The following is a 24654-nucleotide window of genomic DNA, read 5'->3' as shown; positions in this document are numbered from 1 at the left end:
GGTAAGGCATTACCTATGTTACATCAAGGAGTTCAGTAAATATCTTTATCTTCATGTGTAGTATATTTTATACTATTTGATAAATATGTTTCATAGTCTGTGATTTTCAAATGTATTCATATCCTTGTTCCAAGGAAGGTGTCATGTTGGTGGTTTCTTTTTTGCTTTCATTCTCAATATTTCATCATAAGGAAAAGCGTGAAACTCCTTTTACACTGGAGTAAATAGGAACCACTTTCAGAGAAAAAAGTATACTCATAGGATATTTAATCAGGAAAGATATAATTACTCTGATATACTAAAATGTTTGTATAAATATAGGTAATATAACCCCCCAAATTAACTGTAAGATAATACTGCTTCGTAAGTGTCAATCAGTTAAGTATTTTGGAATATTTGCCAAGAACATTTATCTTATGTTAGGAAAGTTAACCACAGCTTGTCTTTTTGTCAGTTTTTTAAACGTTTTTGATTCTTGCCATTCTACCTGTGTGACCATGAGCTGTGTGTTTTGTATACAAAATAATCTAAGTTTTTCTACCGTTACTGAGGATGGGAAAAGGAAGAGGACAATGACTGCATTGAACTAATTCAATAACATAACCAAATCATTAATAAGTCAAGGCACATATTTAAAAGAATATAGAAATGGATCAAACATATTCCAGAGTGGTTGTTTAATTTTAACGAAAAGGCTTTAAAAATTTTTACATAGTTTTATACTCTTTTACTCCTTTTGCCTACATCATCTTATTTGGGTTTTTCCATTCCTCTGTGTAATAAGAAAGAATGGTTTTACTATTCTCTTTTTTGTAGAGGAGCAAATTTAGAGTCCTTAAATTCACACTGCTAGTAACAAGCTTAAGTTGACATTACAGATCCCCTGTCTTCAATCTCCTGAAAGTTGCCTCAACATGACCATCTAAATATAACACTTGCGGCCGGGCGCGGTGTCTCACGCCTGTAATCCCAGCACTTTGGGAGGCCGAGGGGGGCGGATCATGAGGTCAGGATATCGAGACCATCCTGGCTAATATGGTGAAACCCCGTCTCTACTAAAAATACAAAAATTAGCCGGGCGTGGTGGCGGGCACCTGTAGTCCCAGCTACTCGGGAGGCTGAGGCAGGAGAATGGTGTGAACCCTGGAGGCGGAGCTTGCAGTGAGTAGAGATAGCACCACTGCACTCCAGCCTGGGCGACAGAGCAAGACTTCATCTCAAAATAAATAAATAATAAATAAATAAATATACACTTGCAATCAGCATTCTAGGAAAATGAATAAAACATCTTCAAGTGCCATAAAAATGCAGGTTTTTTTGAACACAATTTATTCTCCTAAATAAGCTAAAATTTCCCTATAATATTATTTGCATCAGTATTTTGTGGCATAATACAACACAGCCTACAAGTGCCCTGGCTTTGACATCAGGCAGGCCTGGAATCAAAATTAGGCTTTCTTATCTGGGACCTGTATGTGATTTTGGGTAAATCCTTAACCCTGATAAGTCTTAGCTATTATTGGTAAATTGGGATATTAGTATTTATTTCCCATTGACCTTTTCGAGTTTGAGTAATTGTATGTGGGTGACTCAAACATGTAATTGTCTATCCAATATCTAATACAAATTATCTTCCCAAATATCAGAAACTTACCTTGAAAAGGAGTTATAATTAGTGGATTTAGGAGCATGTAACACTATTTCTACTTTATAGTTAAGAAAAAATGAGGTTCAGAAATGTTAAAGGACAAAATTAGAATGTCTGTTCAGATTAGGTTCTCCAAGCAGTACAAATCCAGCAAAAAATATATTATTGCCTTAAATTGAAATTTTTTTTCTTTCATAGAGCCAGCAATCAGAAGTAGACATTCTAGAGCTGTAGAGACTAGAAATCAAAAGTCTTCTATTTTATTGTTCTCCTACCTTTCCTTGCTCCTTCATAATGTAAGACAGCATCAGTGTCTAGTTACATTTACATTCCAGCTAGCAGAGGAAGAAATAACAAAGAATATTTTATTTTATTTTATTTTATTTTTTATTATTATTATACTTTAAGTTCTTCTTTATTTTATTTTATTTTATTTTATTTTATTTTATTTTTTATTATTATTACACTTTAAGTTCTAGGGTACATGTGCATAACGTGCATTGGGCAGTCAAGAAGTGACTCAGATTTCACTTTCATCAGGAACCTTTCCCAAGCCTACATTTGGAAGTGCTGGGTGACATAATGTCACACATATGAAATGTACTCAAACACCAATTTAAATATAGTTTTTCTGCTGTTAAAAAAAAAAAAAAAAGAAATAACAAAGAATAAAGGACAAGGTATAAAGCAGATTCCTTAAAAGCTGCAACTTAACAATTTGGCCACAGCTTTATCATGTAGCTACATCAAGCAGTGAGACTAAATAATATAATCTCTGTTCCAGGAAGACTGTGTTGTGCTAAGGATTAAGTGTGTTCTTACAAAGAAATAAGAGAAGAGTGAATATCAGGTTATGTAACTATCAGTGCATGCCATGATATGTTTGATGTTCACTTGAGGTTTGTTTGTAAGCGTCTAACTAATTTCCTCTTCTATTAATAATTTTGCACAAGAAGATCCAGATTCTACTATGGACATTATTTCTTTTATATCTTTAACAAATATCTTTCCATCAAAATGTACTCTTACTTTGTTCCCACTGTATATGGGGATTCCAATAACTACTAGTTCCAGTATAGCTCGTCATTAAATTCTCATTGTATTTTGGTCTTCGTTTAAAATCTTTCTCCAATATAGTTCAGTATTTCTGTTTTATTTAATGAGTAACTGGTTACACCATTACATCAATGACTGTGGTGTATTACTTTAATTTTTGAGGGCTTGTAATAATCTTCTAATACCTGTTATGGAAAGTTTCCTTTCACTATTATTATCCATTATTATTAGAGTTTTTCTATTTTCTTCACAATTTATTTTTTGACAAATTTTAGCCTCAGTGGTTCTAAAAATCTTTCTAGAAAGCATGTCTAAAAATCTTGTTAATTAATATTTCTCATTTATTGTACAAATTTTTAAATTAACATGTTGATAAGGTTGAGTCTATTGAGAAACATTGTATGATTTTAAAACTGTTCAATTATTTCACAGTCTTAAAGATTTTTCCAAACAGATCTATCATAATTAGACACTTATATGTTGGCCCTTTTGTTAACATTAAAATGAGGACTTTTCTTCCATTTCGTCTATTATATTTCCCAATTGCTTTTATATATAAAAGCTATTGATTTATATATAGTAATTTAGTTCTTAACCACTTTAGTAAATTTTTTCTTTGTAGTTACCCTTCCAGTTTATTCTCTTATATTTTCTGAACACTGTCATGTCATCTATAAAAAAAGTACTAGCACATCTTCATTCTCAATTTTATACTTCTAATGTATTTATCTTTACTAACTTTATTGTTTGGTATCCTCAAACAAAAGTTAAATGATTATAATGCTGGTGGTCATTTTTACTTTATTTCTGACTTTAAAGGGAGTGCTCTTAAGATTTCTCCATTGAGAACAATCTGGCATTTGGTTTTAGAGAAACATATCTTATAGTACATATTCATGTATATATTTTTATAAAGATTAATATACTTTTAAAATTCCAGAATGATTGCATTATTCATCCACAATAGCAATTCCTACCATTCCCTTTTATATTAATATTCCGGAAAATTTATTAATTATCAAATGGCTATTAGGTAAATAATATGACAGGAAAAAAGAGTGGAATCATGCTGTAGGATGTTTAATATGGACCATGCCAGGAGCGAGCACTACCATTGACCTACTACGAAGCATATGGATCTAATCATGTGAATAATTGAGCTTTTCAGCTGCATTACCTATTACTAAGGCAAGAATTTTGACAATGTGTGAATAAAACCTCAACAACAGTGGTTGAAACAAGAGAGCAGGGTGTTTCTTGCTCAGGCAAAACTCAGATATAGGAATTCAAGGGCATCTTATGGCTCCACAGTTCTCTGGGACTCAAGCCACCTCCAACTTTGCATTCTTTTATCCCTAAAATAGTGCCTTGTGTTTAGGTGTCGGGATTGAATTTCAACTATCACATCAATAATCCAAACCACAACATGCAGGAAGGGAAGAGGAATTGACATGTGCCCTCCATCTTAGGACATGTCCCAGAAACTGTGGACACTATTTCTGTTTATATCTCTGTGGTCCACACTTAGTCACATGGTTGCTTGTGCAAAGAAAACTGGAAATTTAGCCTTAATTCTGGGAAACCATATTCCCAGCTAAAATTCTATGATTCTTTTACAAATAAAGAATGAAAAATAGATATTAAGAATTACCTAGCAGGTTTTTTTTCCCAGTAGGCTGACTTTCACTATTGAATTGAGCTAATTAGATATTCTTTAAGCTTCTTTCTTGAAGCAGAAAGTTGTATTACAACTGGATCACATATATTTTCTAGTACACCTTTGCACATTATTATAAATCCTAGTATTTCCATCTTCAGCTATTTAATATTTTCCATGAAATATGTTAAAGTCTTTTTATGAGAGGGAAGCTTCAAAAGCCATTTGTGATGTATTTTGTAGTTGCAATGTAGCCTGGGAAACTTCTGGAAGGTTTTTGTTGATAAATAGTTTTATCTAATACATTATAAACAAGCCTAACTTTGTATTTAGGTTCTGACACAGTATTCTGACACTGAAGAGGCTGGAAAACTTAGGTATACTAAATATTAGCTAATACATCAATTTCCTCTACATTTTCACCCTATCCAGGAAAAAAAAAAAAAAAAAGCAAAGTCAGGTAATCAAATATCATGACTTCCTCTTCCATTCTCCAATAAAAGCCCTGCCACAATCTCAATCCCCAGCTCCGGCACAATGGCTTTTCTTCCTTCCTGGGTTTGTGTACTAGTTGGTTACTTTTCTGCTTCTTTAGCAGGGACTTCCAATCTCTCAGATATAAAGCCCCCTCTGTGGAAGGAGAGTCCTGGTCAGCTCAGTGACTACAGGGTGGAGAACAGCGTGTACATTATTAATCCGTGGGTATACCTCGAGAGAATGGGGATGTATAAAATCCTGTTGAACCAGACGGCCAGGTATTTTGCAAAATTTGCACCAGAAAATGAACAAAATATTTTATGGGGATTGCCTCTGCAATATGGCTGGCAATATAAGACAGGTAAGAATGATTCTTCTTTTCATTGTAATGATCTACCAGTAGACCTAAGAAGTGTTTGGGAAATTATACTCTGTATATACCCTACCATGCTTTTAAAAATTGATTCTTTATCTTGCTCTCTTTTCCCTTATAGTATTTGTTTTTCTACCTATCCTTCTCCTTATTCATAAATCCTTCTTTTGTGGGTTTTGCATTATTATTAGAAAGTTCAATGAGGCATAAGACATAGTTATCACCTGTGAAAAGACATCACATCTCATCTATTGAGCATTTCACAAATATTTATTGAAATTCTACTAAGTGCCACACTCCTTTCTAAGCAATGAGATGAACCGAACAGTCAAGGGGATATACAAAGTGATGTCAAATTAGTTTGAATTTCTTAGAGTTCTAATTATGATAAGAGGTTATAAAGAATCATCACATTGTGCATGAGGATCTTTCTCTGTAAAACATTTGCTTCCTCTTGGAAGTAAAGTACCTTACAGTGTATAGACAGAAGTTACGTTTTGGGATAAAATATGCATGAATTGAAAGATACTTTTGTTCTGGTTGATAGAAGCTCATGAGAAAGAGTGGTGCCTGTTTCCCAGTCCACACTGATAACACAGCCAATAAAGAAAATATTGTGTGTGTGAGAGAGGTTAAAAAAAGAGTAATTTCATTTGGAAGAAAAGCAATGATTATTTTCTAATATTTACATAATGCATATTACACTTGAAACACCTTTGGTGCTTCTTCTCACCTCACATCGCAACCTTATAATGTAGTTAATATTATTATCCCCATGTCGTAGATGAAAAAACTAAGGCATTAGAGGTTATTTAGATAAAGTCAAGCTAGTGAGTGGTGGAGCAGGGGTTTGTTTTGACTCTTGATCATCTCTTTTTATGTGTATGCATATTGCTTCATAGTTTCGATTAGGAGGTAGAGGAGGAAATAGAAGAGAGAATCCTTACAAAAGCAAATAATATTTAGGACCTATAATTCAAAAGTAGAAAACTGTGTTGTTGTTAAGGAAAAGAAAAGAAATTTATTGGGGTCTAAAAAATAAAAGATAGAAAAGAATGATGGGAATACCAACATATATCATTCAGAAATAAATGCTTTTGTATCTACAAACAAAATCTATGTGGTTAAGCAGTAGTTACAGCCAGTTCCAAAATGTGTATAATAAATACAACTATGCATCCTCTCTCCTCCAGGCAGATTAGCTGATCCAACCCGACAGACAAACTGTGGCTATGAATCTGGAGATCACATGTGCGTCTCTGTGGACAGTTGGTGGGCTGGTATGTTCATTTAAGTGGCAAAATAGATTTTAACCTTTCCTGAAAGAAAGCATTCAAATCTAAAATCTTAGGGACAGAGACAGAACTAAAACAACCTTGTTCCTATTAAAAAAAATGTACCTTATGGTCTTTAGGTCACATTAAGAGATTTAACAACCACAACGTCAATAATGATTCCTTAGGACATATTCAGCTTTTCACAGAATGACAAAAATAAGATTCTACAAAAGCAATGGCCTCTGAGGGGCCAGTTTTGGCAGTTAGATGGGAGGTCCAACTGATAACAAAGAATCTCCAGAGTAAGGAACGATGAGAAGTGAGACATCAAGACAAATGATGCTTTTTCATTTTGCTCAGACCAGATGTGGTTAATATTGAAACCCATAAACATGCCAGAGATTAATACCTACTGCAATTCATTATACCAATCAGTAATCTCAGGCTTTAATCATATACTTTAATGCTAAAATAACCAGAAGGTATTTTCTAATTCTTTCGTTTAATTTTATGCTTTAGTAATGAAAACAATTTATATCACAAATCCTTAGAGGTATTTCCCAATAGTTAGAAACATGACCACATTAAATTTCACTTTTTCAGAGCGACACACACCATATGTATCCTTAAGCATTTTCCTCTTACTATCCCTAATTGTTCTTTTAAAAGACCCACAAATAGTAGTGGCCACAGAACTAGAATTCAGAGTTTGTTATTCTTAGATTGGTTTAGTAGTTTGGAGGACTAGCCAGCTACACTGTGGCATAGGACTCCATTCACAAATGCCTGTCTAGGATGAAATATTCTACGTCACTAATTTCTAGTGGAAACCAGTATAAGCCTAATATCCAACTAATGAAAATGTCTGAGTCTGCTGGAATAGGTTATACATAGGTAAAATTTTTAAAAATGTAAAAATAGTCTTCTTTGATTGTCAGTCCAATTATCCAATGATCTATTGTCAAAACTTACCCAAAATTTTTGCTTTAAAGGCATAAAATAAGATAAAAATGTAGTTATATCATGGTTACAAATTAAACTTACATATATAAAATAGAAAACATTCATTTACCAAGGCTATAATCATGTTAAAATATTTTAGAGAAAACTACAAATACAATTCACAATAAAACCGTAATGAGAGGTTTTGTACCATTCTGAGAAAAAGTTGATAACTTTCTTCCATTTCTACTTAATACTTTGAAAAGTGACTATTATGAAATCCATTAAAATTACTTTTTGTTTTGAAATATCATAGTCAACTACTTTAGCCAACATGTTATATATTTATGATTATGGGGTTATTAACAGAAACACAATCAAAATTATGTATTTGACCCTTAGGGAGATTTTTGCTTAATATTTTTTTCCTAGTGGTTAGCTTTTTTCATGTTTCTGGGTCTGTGAATTTTTTTAATGACTTATACCTTCCTTAAAAATATCCTCTTTGAAATTTGTTAGTGCTTGTGGTAATAATAAATCTTTTGTTCTTACAGATTTGAATTATTTTCTGTCTTCATTACCCTTCCTTGCTGCGGTTGATTCTGGTATAATGGGGATATCATCAGACGAAGTCAGGCTTTTGCCCCCACCCAAGAATGAGAGGAAGTTTTGTTATGATGTTTCCAGCTGTCGTTCATCCTTCCTTGAGACAATGAACAAGTGGAACACCTTTTACCAGGTTCCTTCTTTATAATCTTAGGAGATAGGAAGAGAATTTATTTTGTCATATCATTTCATCTAGGATTTTTTTGTGCATTGCATAATATTTTCCTTAGTATGCAAATGTAAATTGTTATGCATGATATATTAAAAATATATTGTATACTAGAGTGCTCTGAGTAATTAATACCTACTGCCTCAATACAGCATTAACATAAATCTATCCATTCTTCTTGCCTCAAATACATTATAAAAAATGGTGAGCATACAGGATATTTGGCTGAATGGTGAAGAGGCTATTCTGATTAATTGAATCTTCATGTCCACTAGGATATTAGAAGAAATTTGACTAAACTCAATGAAGAAAAGATATATTTATTAGTACTTTAGTAGATTATTGCATTAGTTCAGATCTAATGAAATATTTTAATAAGATATTTTTGTTACTCATGATTTTATGGTAATTTTAGCAGTGTTAATAGGAAAAAATAAAGACCTTATGATCTGTATAAAATATAAAGTCTGAAAATACTTGAGGTTCAATACTTACAGATGCATATGCTATTATTAAAACTAATGATATTTTTGTGTTCTTTAACGAGTGTTAGGCATTAAGGCCATATACATATTTTTACTTAGAAATAAAATTCTTCTTTTATGTAGAATATTGCTAAATTATATATCTGAACATGACTAAATTTCAGGGAGAAGTATTGTATAGTTGCTTAAATATTAATACATTTGACTTCTTTACCTTAGTATTTGCAGTCACCTTTTAGTAAGTTTGATGATCTGTTGAAGTACTTATGGGCTGCACATACTTCAACCTTGGCAGATACTATCAAAAGTTTTGAAGACGGGTAAGATCTTTAAAGTATCTTTATTTAATATGCTAAATAATTCTGGGCATTATTTATATATTTTTCTTCTTCTTCTAGAGTATTTTTCAATCTTTATATTAAATAATAAGCCTAACCATTGGAGATTATAATGAGGATGTGTAAATATTTTAACATGATCAGGCTTAAAAAGGTGTTTTATGAAGAAAGGGAAAATTTTGAGAAAAAAAAGCCTTGCACAAAGAAACAAACAAACAAGCAACAGGCAACACATTTTCCTAATTGTACAAGACAAAATAAAATATAAATATGTAGATGACCTTTATTATTTAATCATAGACACTGTTACAAGAAAAACTGTAGACAGATAAATATAGCAGAGTTCACTTAAGCAATGAATGATTCATTAATCAGTATCATCCTGAACCAGTAGAGGTTCAGAGAGCTTCACCCAGTGATGTGGGCAGGCAGTATTTATAGACAGAAAAAGAAAATGACATATAGAAACACTTTGATTGGTTACAGCTCAGCATTTGCCTGATTTGGACATAGTGTGATGAGAAATTTGCCTTATATAGGTATGGTTTGATCAGTTGGCAGCCTGTGATTGGCTGAAGCTCAGCTGCCATGATTTGATGAGACTCATATTTGTTACAAGAAAATACTCTTAAGTTCGGTTGCAGTTTGTTTACAAACTACATTAAGTTGCAGTTTGCTACATATGGTGGCAATTTTAGACCAAATTTAATTTAGCAATTCCCCACCTTTTGGTCTGCCTCTCAATTTTGAGAAGTTGACCAAAACCTTGGACATTGACACCACTCTCTGTCACTTTCATCATTGATTGATTTGGTATCAGTATGGAATTCACAGTTCACACATCAGGATAGTTGACTAGTATGTTCTCTTTATGTTTTCATTATTCTAATTTTAGTGAGACCATTTGACATAGAATGAATAGCTGCACAAAAGGATTTAAGACTCTGGGGAGGTTAAGGTGTGCCAGGGAGACTATTACGATGGCTATCAGGAGGCTAATACTAAGACACTGAAGGAGCCTCCATCCATCAATTGAACCAACACAAATCAAATATATAAATAATAAGCCAGAATAAAAATCTACTTGTTTTAACCAATTAGCTTGTTTGCTGATTTCTTACAACTGAGCTTCTACTCTACCTGATGAATTTACTTAAGTACAGCAGGGATTGTTAGCTAGTGCACGTATTCCTCCCTAAAGGTAGTCCAAAGCAAGCTGGTTACCTAATATGCCTTTAGCAAGAAAATCTAAAGAAGTTTGCTGGACAATTATAGCGTTTGCAGTAGAATCAGCTATAGTAACTAATGCATGAGACATATTTCTAAGCATAACCTCCTTTACATTTATACAAAGCCAGGGAAGGAATTTTCTACCCAACAATACCCATTAAGAAGAATTCATACCTGCTGGTAAACTCCTCTTTATTCCATAGTTCAAATTAAGAGTTACAGACCAATATCAAGTTTCCAATTAGTTATGGAGTGACAGGAGTACCCTTGGAATCCCTTAATTGCCAATGGCTCCTTATTTTGCAATTATTGAGACATGGATTTGCCCACATATATGGTTGGTTGTTAAATCCTCCACAAATAAAAACATATTCCGGAAGAACCCTACAGATAGTCTCCTGTTTGAGATGCCTTGTGCATTATGAGTCAGCATTATGAGTCAGCATTAGTAATATTTGTCTAAGGCCTCATTTTTTAATCATTGTATGGTTAGAAGATACTAACAACTAAAGGTTAGGGTTATAAATTTGCCTACAAACGTCGAATTATCTTCCTTTTGTTTTTCAAATTCAATTCTGGCTTAATTTAACTACCAAACTCTCATTATAGGTTTTGCCTACTGTTAGATTTAAACAGGCAGTCTGAATATTTCAGTCTAAAAGTCTAGCTGTTTAGAAAGAACTAGATATTGCACATGGAATATCAGTGAAATTTCTTACAGGATTAACCAGAGTATCTCTAAGATCACGTGAGGATTTAGGTTTAACATGACATATGCAATACTCAGTTAAGTTCCATGCAGAAGTAATTGATTAGGAAATCTTCATTATCACATTACATTGCCATGTATAAACAGAAAAGAAACATGGGCCAAAAAGGAAAGGGGGAAAAGACTTCATGTTGACAGAGGAGAAAAGACTTTATTCATGATTTTGGGAAAGCTGTCTACATCAAGGATGCCATCTTCTTCTGGGGGAAAAAAAACGTCCCTAGTAAGCTTTACCTAGAGGTCTCCAGTGGGTGTACAGTCCCAAGGGTCTGGAGGGGTTCTCTCAAGTTGAGAAATGTGGATCCAAGACTCAAATCCCTGAAGTTGTGCTGCAAAAAAGAGCTTGGTGTGGTCCCTTCTGATGGAGTTCAAGGGCAGTCTTTCTTTGGTGTCGTTTCCAAAAGAACTGATCTCTAGGTTCTAGATCATGAATGATCTGGTTGTTATCAGTTGGTGGGCCACAAAGGGCTTCTTTCATCTGGTGAAAATATGCTTTGGCAAAATGCATTGAAGTCTCACAATTTTGAGTCATATCAGAATTTAGAAAAACATGAGATATATGAGGTTTTATTATTAGAGACATAGGCCTTCCAATAACTATTTCACAGAGTCAATCTGTCTTTTCCTACAGAAGTGGATTTGATTGCTATCAATCAGTAGGACCTTTTACCAATGCAATCCAACAAATTCCATTAGCTTTGTCTAATGCCACTGTGTTTCTAATACCTTTTTAAACTGTTTTACAACTTTTCTGGTAAAATGAGTACCTATATTGCTAGAGATGTTTCCAGGAATGCCCCATAAAGACACTTTCCAATAACCTTTTCACTATTGTTATAGCATTAGCCTTCCTGCATAGAAAAACACCTATAAAACCAGAAAATATGCACTGAAGGTGACAAATGAATTAAATATATTTGTCTGTGTTCAAATGATCCAGCATGTGCCAAAAATGTATCACTTGAGGTTTTTATTATATTACCAGCATTATCAGTTTAACAAACCAAATATTGGTGATAAGAATAGTCACTCCACCAATATTTTCCTCATTTCAGAATAGTCACTCCACCAATATTTTCCTCATAATTTGGATTACTTTATCTCTTCCTTGATGAGTATAGAGCTTTTAATAATGGAAGTTTTTAGAACCCAGGAAGGACTAGGAGGCCATCTGTGCATTCCATGAGTCCATATTTAACATTGAATTTATATATATATTTAATATATTTATTATATATTATATATTATAAATTAAAATTTTAATTTTTAAAAAAATATTTTTTTAAAAGTCAGTTTTGACTGGCACACCCAGCACTTTGGGAGCCCAACGTGGGCGGATCATGAGGTCAGGAGTTCCAGACCAGCCTGGCCAATATGGGAAACCCCGTCTCTACTAAAAATACAGAAATTAGTCAGGCATGGTGCCGCATGCCTGTAGTACCAGCTACTGGGGAGGTTGAGGCAGAAGAATTGCTTGAACCCGGTGGCAGAGGTTGCAGTGAGCTGAGATTGCGCCACTGTACTCCAGAGACTGGGGACTGGGTGACAGAGTGAGACTCCATCTCCAAAAAAAAAAAAGTCAGTTTTGTATTTCCAAATCAGGTCAATAGCTTGCTTACTAAATGGGTTATCATAGGTAATTTGACTTGAGTCAGTCTCATGATATTTGTTCAAATTGCTTATCGAAACAACTTCACTTCTGGCTGACATAGCATGAAAATCTGCCAAAGCATTTTCTTAGTAATCAATTAATTCTTGTTTGACTTGATGTTGGTTAGAAGTTTTATGAATCAATCAGTCTCTTTGTAACAGTTCTAGGAGTTCTCATTCGGTCCAATGGAATGATCAGATTTCTAGGAATTTCATAAAATTTCTGGAACATATATTAATAACACATCCATACAAATACAACTTAAAGAAAGTTTAACATTACTTATTATTTGATAATGCTTTCCATCTTATTTATCAAATAGGCCCAATTACTTTAATATCTCTCTTTTTATAAGGAGGGCTATCTTTCTGAGCTGTTCCAAAGGCTCACCTGCAAAATCCCAAAGTTAATTTGAGGTCAATAAAAATACTTGATTTAGAATTTCATTTTTTGGAAGCTTGCCAAAAATATCAAAGGTTTAAAATACTTGATAAAATAGGATCACAGATCACTTCTAAATATTAATAGTCATCCATTTTAACCAGAGTGATAATTTAAAGATTTTGAAGGCAAACACAGAAAAATTACAGTTATAGAAAAACCTTCGATCTTTTATAGAGAGGACTCAGTTGTTTACATGATCAAAAAACCAAATGAAGACAACATGAAGCACAGGAAATTATCTTAGTAAAATGCAGAATCTTTGTTTTCTAGGACAATTACTTCCAGGATAAAGAAAAACTTTTCACAATGTCCTACTAAGAACAGACCAATACTCCAAGAAAACCTTGGCTTAACACAAGGAAACAAATTCTAATTTTGCATCAGTGTACCTTTGATATTAATGCTCAATTTTTAGAAAAACATAGAAATAATTCTCTTCTAATTTTAGCCAACTTGATCAACACAAATTTTTTCACAAGATTTATCTTTCACAAACCTTTTATAACTTTCTTATACATTCAATTTTTGTCCTATACTTCTTCTCTTCTCATTTTGGAACAACAGGTCATTCTATACCAGTATAAAATTTGCTCTTCTGTTTCTTGAACAAAACAAAACATCCTCATACATTATAGTTTTTCTTACCAAAAGCACATTTTACCTGTCTACTTGCATATAGCTTTGTTTTCTTTATTTCTAACTATTTCAGTTATATATAATTAAGAATCTTAACTCCTATTTACCTTAATTTCCAGTAAACACTAGGAAACAAGCAATTGTGAACTGTTGTACCAGTAATCTGTAGACTAATAAATCTATGAATTATACTTTCCAGGAGCGTGTGTTTTCTCCTGGTGAATTTGTCAGTGTGGCACAAAATACGTTTATTAACCGTCCCAAATACCTTTGGTCCCTCTGCAATAAAAAACTGTAGAAGAGGCAAAATATTATCTCTATTGAAGACTAAGCTTTGATTTTTTAAAATCTTGCCCAAATTCCTACCTAAGGGGTCTGAGGAGTCATGCCCTATGAACCATAAATTGTCATCAGATGGGTTTTATTTAACCCTATGTATCATAACTTACTTTCCAACATGACAATGGCATATGTGACAAAGAAGAAAAACAAAATATTTTACCCCAAAACATGTTTCTTTGCCATATTTTGAAATGGCTTGCAAAGCTGTCCTTCGTGGGGGAAATTTGCATTTGTAAAGAATCTCTGTTAACATAGCTAGATCTTTTTCTTCCAGGCCCTCCCAGTCCTGAAGAGATTAACTGAGAGTCTAGCACTTTTTAAAGGTCTGAATAGGAAATATTTGTTATCTATTTTCTCTAAAGCAGCCACTATGAGACATCAAAAGTACCGTAGTCATCACATTCTTTTATTTTAACTTGAATATTTTCATTAATCCCAGGTTTTTAGACAAACTCAAACAATTGTTGAACCAGAAAATGTTTAAATTTTCCTATAGCCTGGATCCACCCCCATCCCCCTATTTCAAATCGTCCCGCCTTCCTGGACCAAACAATTGTATTTCTCAAATGTATTTTATTGATGTCTCATGCTTCTCTAAAACGTATAAACCAAGCTGCACCCCAGCCACCTTGGGCACATGTTTTTGGGACCTCCTGAGGGCTATGTCATGGGCCATGGTCACTCTTATTTGTCTCTGAATAAATCCCTTCAAATATTTTACAAAGTTTGACTCTCTTTGCTGACACTATTTTTCAGGTTTTTTTCTTTTTGGGCCTGAGAATTAAATTGTTGTTTGTATAGACTTCCCTCAGCCTCAACTTTCCATTCTCGATGATAAGGCTGTTAAGAAAAAAATTTTGGTATACAAAGGACATCTTTTACATGGGAATTTTATCTTGCTTATGTCCATTTAACTTACCTGTTTTTAAAATTATGTTTGAATGGCTCATAAAAATCAAATGTTAATCAGCTAGTGATTTGCTTATTTTTTTGTCTTACAAATTTTGTAATATAGAGATGACATAAGCTTATTTTTTTCTACCAGGTTTACTGTAGTAATGTAAATGTGCAAAGCATTTGGGTTAGTTCTTGTTTTTCTGAAATAATACTTAAATTATATAGGCACTTATTTTCCTTGAGTCAATTAAATACAGCTCTTTCATAATTTAAGTTTGGCACTATCATAAGGAAATAGAAAAATATCACATATATATCATGCATACAGACATATATAAACATATAGACCAAAACAGATCTTATCGAGATGGGAGAGCTCCCTGGACCCCTTTGCAGGACTTATAGCAGGGGTGTGGCTTGCTTACTTGGCCACCATGTTCAAATGCCCTGTGGGATGGGGTACATGCAGGTGAGTGGGTGCCAGGGCTGAAGGCTGGGGCAAGTGCTTTTGGGCTCTGGCCTAATGGTACCATCTAGGGGTGTGTTACAATTAATGCTCTTTCAGTAGTTACTGTCCATGGATGATTAAGTGTTAACCAGCTCAGTGAAAAGTCAGGGTGACAGATTTTACATCCTGCCCTCTTGGTACCCGGGTACTTGTCCAGTGTTCAGGAAGAATTAGGTCACATGGACCTGAAGGATGGTGAATGCAGAGATTTTATAGATTGATGGAGGCCGCTCTCAGTGGGATAAATGGGGAGCTGGAAAGGGGATGAAGTGGGAAGATAACAACTCCTCTCTGACTATCCTGCTGCCTTTTCAATGTACAAATGTTTCTTCTCTTCTTCTCTGCCACACCACTCTGCTCCTCTGCCAGTGGAGTTTGGGGTTTTTATGGGTACGGGATGGGGGACATGGAGGGCCAGAGTAGTTTTGGAAAAAGCAACATTTGGGTGGGAAAACAGAGATGTGAAGTTCTCATTTAGGGCCATGGGCCCAGGCTTATGGGTGGGGACTTTGCTGGGGAACTGCCCTCTTCTACCCAGTATTTCTCTGCCTCCTGTCCATATCATTATGATTTTATTCTAAAAGTTTTAGTCATGTGCCAGCTACAGTAATACACACTCATTAATTTATTAAAGAATATCTGGATCCAAAATTGTCTTTTTCTGGCCAATGAAGCAGGCTATGTGCCCATATGGCCAAAACCCTCCTTTACGTGTGTGTGTGTGTGTGTGTGTGTGTGTGTGTGTGTGTGTGAGTGACAGAGAGAAGAAAAAGATAAAACTTTTGGAAGTGTTCACTTACAAGTTTCTGAATAGTTCCTTCGTTTTCGTTTTTTCCTTAGCTCTCTCTAAATTTGCATTTCCAAAGGAATGTCTCTTACATAAAGGCAGGTAGAAAATTTATATTTCAGAGATAAAGAGCTTAGACTTCAAGTTTAAATAACATCATTTGCCTAAACCAAGAAATAAGGATATAGGTAAAGGCCCAGTTAAGGCACAATGGCCATGAACAGTACCTTAAACAAAGGCAGGGCTTGTTATGTAGATTTAAAACAATGCCTTTTTCATTGTAAATTTCTAGTGACCTAGTCCTCCTTTTGTTGCCAGTGTAGAAAAGGAGGCAGTCTTACAAATTGAGATTTTCCTTACAGATGTGATTTTTTCATATTAGTCAAGAATTTTTTTATGTCCATACTCAGCACAGAAACTTTTAATCTTATAGTCACAGATTAATTAATATTTTAGGTTAGTTTGTTTTCACAATTGAATGACAGACCAATAAGTAGTTGTTTTTTCAAGAAAGAGTTTTGGGGTGTAGTAAAGATTACGACAGCAAGAAAGAGGTAAACAGAATTGGCAGCACGGATAACGAGCAGGGGTTTTAAAAGCACAGTTTCAGTTCACTGAGAAGCCACCATGGGAGAAGCAGGATCAAACTGAAAAAACAGAGAGGGCTAATTCTTACAAATGTTTTTCTGAAAATGATCAAAGTGTCAATTAGACAGGATTGAACACAGGGACTTTCCAGATTTGATATGAACCCTCTCCTCCCCCAAAATCCACCATTCAGGGTTTTTCTTTCTGAGGGAATGGTTGATTATTATGCCAAAAGTGAAGCCTTTGTGGTTTCTTCTGGTGGGGAAACAGTACAGACAAAGGGAGTGGATTCGTCAGATGGCTGGTGTAAAAATAGACAGTTATTTTTTTTTTTACAACGGCTTGGCTGTTTACAATAAAAGCAGACATCTCAATGCACAAATTTCTTTAGTTTGGGCCCCTCTTGGTTTGGGTTTTAAAATAGGCGTGAATAAGTCTTTTTTGTCCTTGGAGCTGTTGTAACTATGAAGACAAGCACCTGTTTGCATTTTGTAAGGAGTTTTCTCACTGTGGCCACTGTAATTCTAACTGTTGGTAAGATTCACCCATTTCTCTAGAAAAGCATAACTTCTGGGTCCATAGTTCTTTTTATTTTATTTTATTTTTAATTTTTTTAACATTAAATTGGCTGAAGTTCCAGATGGAGGAGTTCCAGAATCTTTGCATCCAGATGAAATCATGATTTCCTATTTTTTGGTAACGAGACCTACCTACTGAACGCAGTCCAGTTTCTGTCTGACCCAGTCAGACACCTGAGGCCTCCCTATAGGACCCACTCCTGTTTCTGTAATGACTTTTAAATATGGTCCAGATCAAAAAAATGCTCAAATGAATTCAAAGAGCTTAAAACACAAGTTCATGGAGTTTGAATCTAAGAAAGAACTCACCCATAACCCCAGTTGCTGTAAGAGTGTAAGTTTGACACTATCATAAGGAAATAGAAAAATATCACATATATATCTTGCATACAGACATACATGAACATATAGACCAAAACAGATCTTATTGAGATGAGAGAGCTCCTTGGACCACTTTGCAGGACTTGTAGCAAGGGTGTGGCTTGCTTACTTGGCCACCATGTTCAAATGCCCTGTGGGACGGGGAGAATGCAGGTGAGTGGGTGCAGGGGTTCAGTGAGCACAATGAGCCCTGGAAAGGACCTTTGCTTGGTTACTTGGTGCTTCTGGGGGTTGCTGGAGGTCTATTTTGTTTTGGTGTCTCTATTCATGTTAGTAGCTTTCCTCAGGTATCCGGTAATACTTGACTGTCTACTCAAATTTAAAAAGAATCACTTAGAAGACCTGACTGTGTGAGTGGAAATTTTCAACTAAGAACATATCTCTCAAGTAATCTTGCTGGGTTGTTTAGGTAACCTTTTAAATATTGACACTATTGTAGGAAAAAAATGGGTTCTTGTCACACAACCAGGAAAAGTCAGGCACAGACGCTTTGAAGGGTGAGGGGAATGGAATTTATGGGGCAAAAAGGAAAAAGGAAAAATTATTCTCAGCAAACTAAGAGAGAGTCCTGCTAGCAGGTTTCCTACCTCACAGTTTGAACACCAGGCCACCACTCCAGCTGAAAAGAGCAGGCTCCTCCCCTGTGTAAGGTGCAAATTCCCTGTGGCTCCACCTCATGCCACCAGTGAGTATGCGGGCATGCTCAGACAAGGCCCTGGGCAGGTTTCCTTATCTGCACAAAAGCATCTGATGTAAACACTTGTGGGGCAGGTTGGAGATTCTCTGGGGTCCCCTTTTTATCTACCTAGGCATTTGGCTGTCTCAACACTATGGTTCCAATAACTTCAAGTCTTTTCTCTTGAGCTCACCCAGTTTCCAGAAGAGACACTTTCATTCACCTGCTTCAGAAGTCAAGGCGTGACTGCTAGTATTATTGAAAGTCAAGAGAGAATGAAGAAGCAAGGGGAGGGCGTCTTTGCATTCAGTATATCATTTCCACTTACATCCCCTGTATCCAAGGTGGTGTTCCTACCTTCAACCATGATTAGTTCACACAGTGCAACGACCCTCTGTTCTACCCTTTCCAGGGCGAGCAGTGGTAGTTACCTACTATTTGAAATCTGGAAGGAAATCTTTGTATATGATTGCTTCTTTAAAGTCTTTTAATCTCCCTGATTTTAGCAATCTCCTTTCACCCAGAGAGTATTACTCAGACTTAAATCGAGGAGAATTCTACAAATTATATTAGCATTATTCTTCTGTTTTCCTCTCTGGTTGCTTAAAATTTAGTTTTCTTGATTCTATTAAATCTTTTCAACTAGTTCTTTTCAATTTCCAGCTTCCAAAATCTTGTTGTTCCCCACATGTTCTGATTTTATTTCTTCTGTCATTTTAATGGAGATTTGGTAGGTTGCAAAAGTACAAGTATTTGTTAAAAACAGCATTTTTACTAAAAAAACTCTTTTACCTAAAAATTCCCTTCTATAGGCCGCGCGCGGTGGCTCAAGCCTGTAATCCCAGCACTTTGGGAGGCCGAGGCGGGTGGATCACGAGGTCAGGAGATCGGGACCATCCTGGCTAACATGGTGAAACCCCGTCTCTACTAAAAATACAAAAAACTAGCCGGGCGTGGTGGCGGGCGCCTGTAGTCACAGCTACTCGGAGGCTGAGGCGGGAGAATGGCGTGAGCCCGGGAGGTGGAGCTTGCAGTGAGCCGAGATCGCGCCACTGCACTCCAGCCTGGGCGACAGAGCGAGACTCCGTCTCAAAAAAAAAAAAAAAAAAAAAAAAATTCCCTTCTATTATCTCTTTAATTGGGATCAGTTCAGAATATAATAAAATATTGTGTTATGGATAAATTTATATATAGGTGCACTATTAATAAAGCAAAAAATACATATTTTCTATTAATTCACCTCACTGAAAGTTTAATAATAGTTCCTCAGGCAATTTGAATAGTTTCAAAGCCTTATATTGGTGAAAGGTAAATCTTTTAATATGATTATTATGGAAGATTTCAAATGCCCACTTATGTGCTCTGATTTGTTAATCTACCTATTTATGAGGTCTGGTTTGTCAAGGTCTATGAATTCATATTACAAGATTCAAGGCTAATGATTGTTCCTTGAAATGAAGTAATAGTGTACAAATTAAGACGCTTTGCTTTGAAGTTACACAGACCTGAGTTTTAAATCCTGGCTCTTTTGACCTAGGAATTCAAACTGGGAGAAACTCAATTTTCTTATTTTTAAAATAGCAATAACAATAGTATATGCCACATAGTGCAATTTTGAGGATTAATTAAGAAATTCATAAGTTATGCTTAATGTACTACTGGCATATGAGAAATATTCAATATAAAGTAACTATTATCACCAGGACAAAAAGCAGTAGTAAAGAACATGGGTTTTAAAGGCAGATAGATTGACAGGGTTTAAAACAGGGCCCTGCAGCATTTACTATGTGTGTGGCCCTGAGTTAAGTTAGCTCTGTTTGAAAGAAAGCAGCCCAATCAACAACCACGAAACCTCAGTGTTGTACAACTGTGTTTATTGCTCAGATGTCTGGGGTTTAAATAAGCAGCTCTGCTGGTCTTTCCTGGGTTCACACTCATGTTGGCTGATTTTGATTGGCTGCAGCAAGGATGACTGGGGAAGCTCAGCTCTGTTCCCTGACTCATTCTACATCAGACAAGCCTGGTTGTTTTCCATAGTGATGGCAGAATTGCAAGAAAGAATAACCAAATTGTGAAAATGCATTTCAAGTTTATGCTATGACAAACTAGTTAATATTATATTTTTTATGTCAAGTTACATGACTGAGTCAGGAGTGGGAATTTCTGCCTATCACCTAATGTAGGAAGAACCAGTACTGAAAGTTACAAAGCAGAAGACAGAATTGTAGGGATTGGTAAAGAACTGGGGCCATGGGTGCAATCTATTACATGCTGTGAAATAACTCTAAAAGCTCATCAGTTACTTTCGTTAGGTAAATATATATTAAGGAGCATTTACTTGAGACAATACTGAGTATTTTGTAGCTTGCATATACTCAGATATAACTCTGTGGCTCTGTATCCTCAGATTGGCTGACTTACGTATACCTGTGCTTCTACTTTATGTGAACTATTTCAAGTGTACTTTAATTCTTTCTTTAGTGACTACATTCTATCTGATCATTAGGTGAACTGACCAACAAATCATTCAACTGATGCATTTGAAGAGTTTGTTGAATTTCTTCACTGCTCTTGTGATTTCTGTGTATTGAACTGGTGCCCTCATCCCATCTCTCCCAGTGATTCTGACTTACTTCCAATTTGTTTAGTACATTGTTACTGGAGCTCTGTGGCCCTTGCTCAAAATCTTTATGACTTCACATTTCCTTTCATCTTTACTTGGTGGGTGACTGTAACGTATCAAGGGGAATTGAATCCAGACCAAACACTTCTGTTATCAACAATCCAACTCTGCCCACCCTACCACTTCAAATTATAGAGCAGGGAGGATTCCCACAAGCATGGGAGTCAAACAGACAACGGGTATTATCTGTGTTATGTTATAGTTTATTTAATCTCAACAAGCATAATGCAAGCACCTTCTGTTTAATGGATCCTTTCTATGTTGCTGTCAAAATAAAATCAGATAATCTAATTTCTAGACATTATAATAGAAATAACTAGAGAAAAAAATCTTCAAATATGTGAATGATATGATGTTATGGGAATATAGAAGAGAAGAAAGTGGTAGATTCCACCTCAGGTGGGCTGGAAAGCTTTGTGAGGAACATAATATCTATGATGAGACTTGAAACAGAATGTACCTGGTGAACCACATGGTGAGTATACAATGTACCTGGTGAACCACATGGTGAGTACCTGGTGAACCACATGGTGAGTCTCAGGGAAAACAAGTCTGTTTGCAAAACTACAAGTTGTTCAGCATGATTAAACAGCTGACAGAAACAGAAGAAGTGACTTTTATAGTTTTAAAACTACTGAATATACCTTTAATCTTTCCATTGTAATTATTTGTCCCCATTTCTTAGGGGAAGCTAAACTTTCTCACCTATTATGGGGAAAAATAGTTACAGAGGCTTTTGTAATAATTACAGAGTCTTTTCTAACAATTACAAAGGCTTTTTTCCTACCTGAGGCTTCCTGTGGTAGAAAATGCCAATTATTTAGAAATTAGATAGTAAAAATCAGACATCTTTTTTTCTACAAAGCTCAAAGCTCAATGTTTCTAGGATTCCATGGCTTCAAGAAATCAACAGTTTCACAAAGGATATTTGAGTCTAGCAAAAATTTTGCTTTAGACCTTTGATATTTATCTCTACACTGGCAAAGAGTATGATTTAAAAATGCCTTACTTTTGGTTATTAGGTGGTATTCAAGTATAATGTGCTGAATTAAAGAACATAAAATGCAATGTAAAATGCAAACAATTAATGAGATGATTCTTCCTAGATTTAGAAGTTTAATGAGCCATCTTCACACCTCCTGAGGGATGGAATAAAGTCATCACATTATCAATCCTATTTTCTAAATTATAAAATTATGAATTTAGTTTGTTGGCAGGAACCAATTTTTTCTGAAGGTAATGAGGTTGAAATTCTGAGGTGACTAATTATAATTAAGTACTTTTCCATTTGTCTTTTAGATATGATTATTATTCTAAAACAGAAGCACATTTTGAGAGAAGTTGGGTACTGGCTGTGGATTATTTAGCTGCAGTCCTCTTTCCTACAACCTTGATAAGAACATCTAAGTTCCAGAAGGGCCTGCCGCCGCGAATTCTTCTTAATACTGATGTAGCCCCTTTCATCAGTGACTTTACTCCTTTTCAGAATGTAGTCCTGTTTATTCTAAATGTGCTTGGCAATGTGGATAAATCTACAGGTAAGACCCTTAAAAGAATACTTTTAAAAATCAATATTATGTTGAAAAAGTAGAGGAAGAAATAATAATTAAATCAATGATATAAACATTACAGCACTCCAAAAATAAAGTTATGATTTCCTGTGGGTATCCATTCCATTCCTTTAGCAATAATCACTCTTGATATCTAGAACCATTTAATGAGCACACATTTTAATCCTCTTACATACGGACTGTCCTTTCATCTGGAGACCATGTTGAAACTTGAAGTTGGCAAACCAACTGAAACACTCTTTTTTTTGTTCTACATACTGATATATATTCCTTATTTTGATCATCAGATCTTTTTTTTAAAACAAACAAACAAACAAAAAAAAACTTTCTACTTTGCTCTTAAAGAAAATGAAGACATTTCAAAAGAAAACCTGCCATTATTAATGAAATTACTAGCAATTTGGCTTACCTGAGTTCCCTTGATCCAGTTCTATTAGTCATGGAAGAAGGGTTTTATTCCAGCCCTTCAAATGCTGGACCTTCTAGTGAGTAAAAAAAAAAACCAGAGGATTCTTTATCTACCAGTTTGAAAGTGACTGTATCATTCCCATTTGCCATACATGCACTGAAGCATTGAGCCAAACTTAAAACATAATTATATTATTAATGTTTTTCAAAGCAAAAACATCGAGTCTGAAAGATAAAAATGGAGGAAATTAAACGTGAATAAATTAAACCTATGTTGTAAAAAAATCTCTGCATCAGTTAGAGTAACAAAAACATCCAAACACTTTATAGACTTCATACAATTGAAGTTTTTCCTTTGGTTTTAGTGTGGCATTCTCTGTCAGTAGGCAGCTTTCCTTCACACAGTGAGTGAGTAGCAGAGCAAGTCTCCTTCACTCTGTGAAAGTTTTTCTTGGAGCTTTTTCCCAAAAAATGAGTTGATCTGATTTATTCTGTTTAATAGATGTTTAGTGTTATTATTAGTTATTGCCAATAATATAACAATGACATTTTATATATATCTTTTGTTACATAATGTATTATTTTACCACCAAATTCATAGGAAGAACATGAAATAAAGTTGGTAAGTCAGATATTGCCAAATGGTATTGCCAGTAATGCAATGAATGACATGCCATGTTTACTTTTCTTTGTATAATTTACGATTTTACCCCTAAATTAGTAGAAAGGAAATGAAATAAAATTATGAGCCATATATTGCCAAAAAGTACTTTAAAAAATTTGCAAGAGTTTACATGTAATAATTTTGTATCTTTTACAGGTTATCTTCGTACAGAAAAATCTAATGTATCTAGAGGTCATTCGGAATCTAGCTCTAGAATTTACGGAAATAACTCCTGAAACATTTAACTTGAAACTTCAGGAAATGATTAATGAATTAAAAATGAAAAACTTTAACTTGACAATCAGTAATTTCAAAAAATTCATGTAATCATGACCATGTAGTTTTATTGTTTCTGATGTTTTTGATTTATGCTTATTTGTTAAGATCTTGTACATGTATTAAAAACTTAAATGCATTCAAATTAAAAGTGATGATTTTGCTCATGATTTTAAAATTCATTAATAATTAAAATGTTTAAGATAAAAGTATATTGCATTATGCTACAAAAAAACTGAGAAATTAACAAACATATTAAACTCGTATAGCTCTTTTGTTGTTATACTATCATCAAATTTCATGACATTTAGACTAATATATATTGCTGATTTATAAACAAAATACAGATCATTTTGAAATAAAATACTGAAAGGCAGTTTAAATTTTTTAAGTTCATAAAATTGAACTGGAAAATAGAATACACTAACTCATGTGTCAGTTTTCTCTGTGTTTTTGCTGACCACAAGTTTACAGCAATTATACAATAGAGTTCCCCTCCTTTCACCCACACTTGACAATGAATTCATTATATATAAA

The 24654-nt window shown here is 34.6% G+C and overlaps 1 protein-coding gene across 1 annotated transcript; it reads left to right on the top strand.

Annotated features, from left to right (window-relative positions):
• Window positions 1-1247: 1247 nt before the first annotated feature.
• Window positions 1248-24278, top strand: C6H6orf58 (chromosome 6 C6orf58 homolog). Its single transcript, XM_021937902.2, has 6 exons — window positions 1248-5199; window positions 6405-6491; window positions 7985-8169; window positions 8910-9010; window positions 22498-22736; window positions 23998-24278. The coding sequence occupies exons 1-6, from the start codon at window positions 4899-4901 to the stop codon at window positions 24075-24077; spliced, it is 993 nt and encodes a 330-aa protein (XP_021793594.1). The 5' UTR covers window positions 1248-4898; the 3' UTR covers window positions 24078-24278.
• The last annotated feature ends 376 nt before the right edge of the window (window positions 24279-24654 follow it).

Source organism: Papio anubis, chromosome 6, assembly GCF_008728515.1.
Source record: "Papio anubis isolate 15944 chromosome 6, Panubis1.0, whole genome shotgun sequence".
Taxonomy (NCBI): Eukaryota; Metazoa; Chordata; class Mammalia; order Primates; family Cercopithecidae; genus Papio; species Papio anubis.
This window is presented reverse-complemented; position numbering and strand designations above follow the sequence as displayed.

Bases quoted from the DNA above. Each gene is read 5' to 3' on its own strand.
- C6H6orf58 (XM_021937902.2), top strand. From the start codon at position 4,899: ATGGCTTTTCTTCCTTCCTGGGTTTGTGTACTAGTTGGTTACTTTTCT. The intron at 6,492-7,984 runs GTATGTTCATTT...TTGTTCTTACAG, and splicing joins TGTGGACAGTTGGTGGGCTG to ATTTGAATTATTTTCTGTCT. The intron at 8,170-8,909 runs GTTCCTTCTTTA...TCTTTACCTTAG, and splicing joins AGTGGAACACCTTTTACCAG to TATTTGCAGTCACCTTTTAG.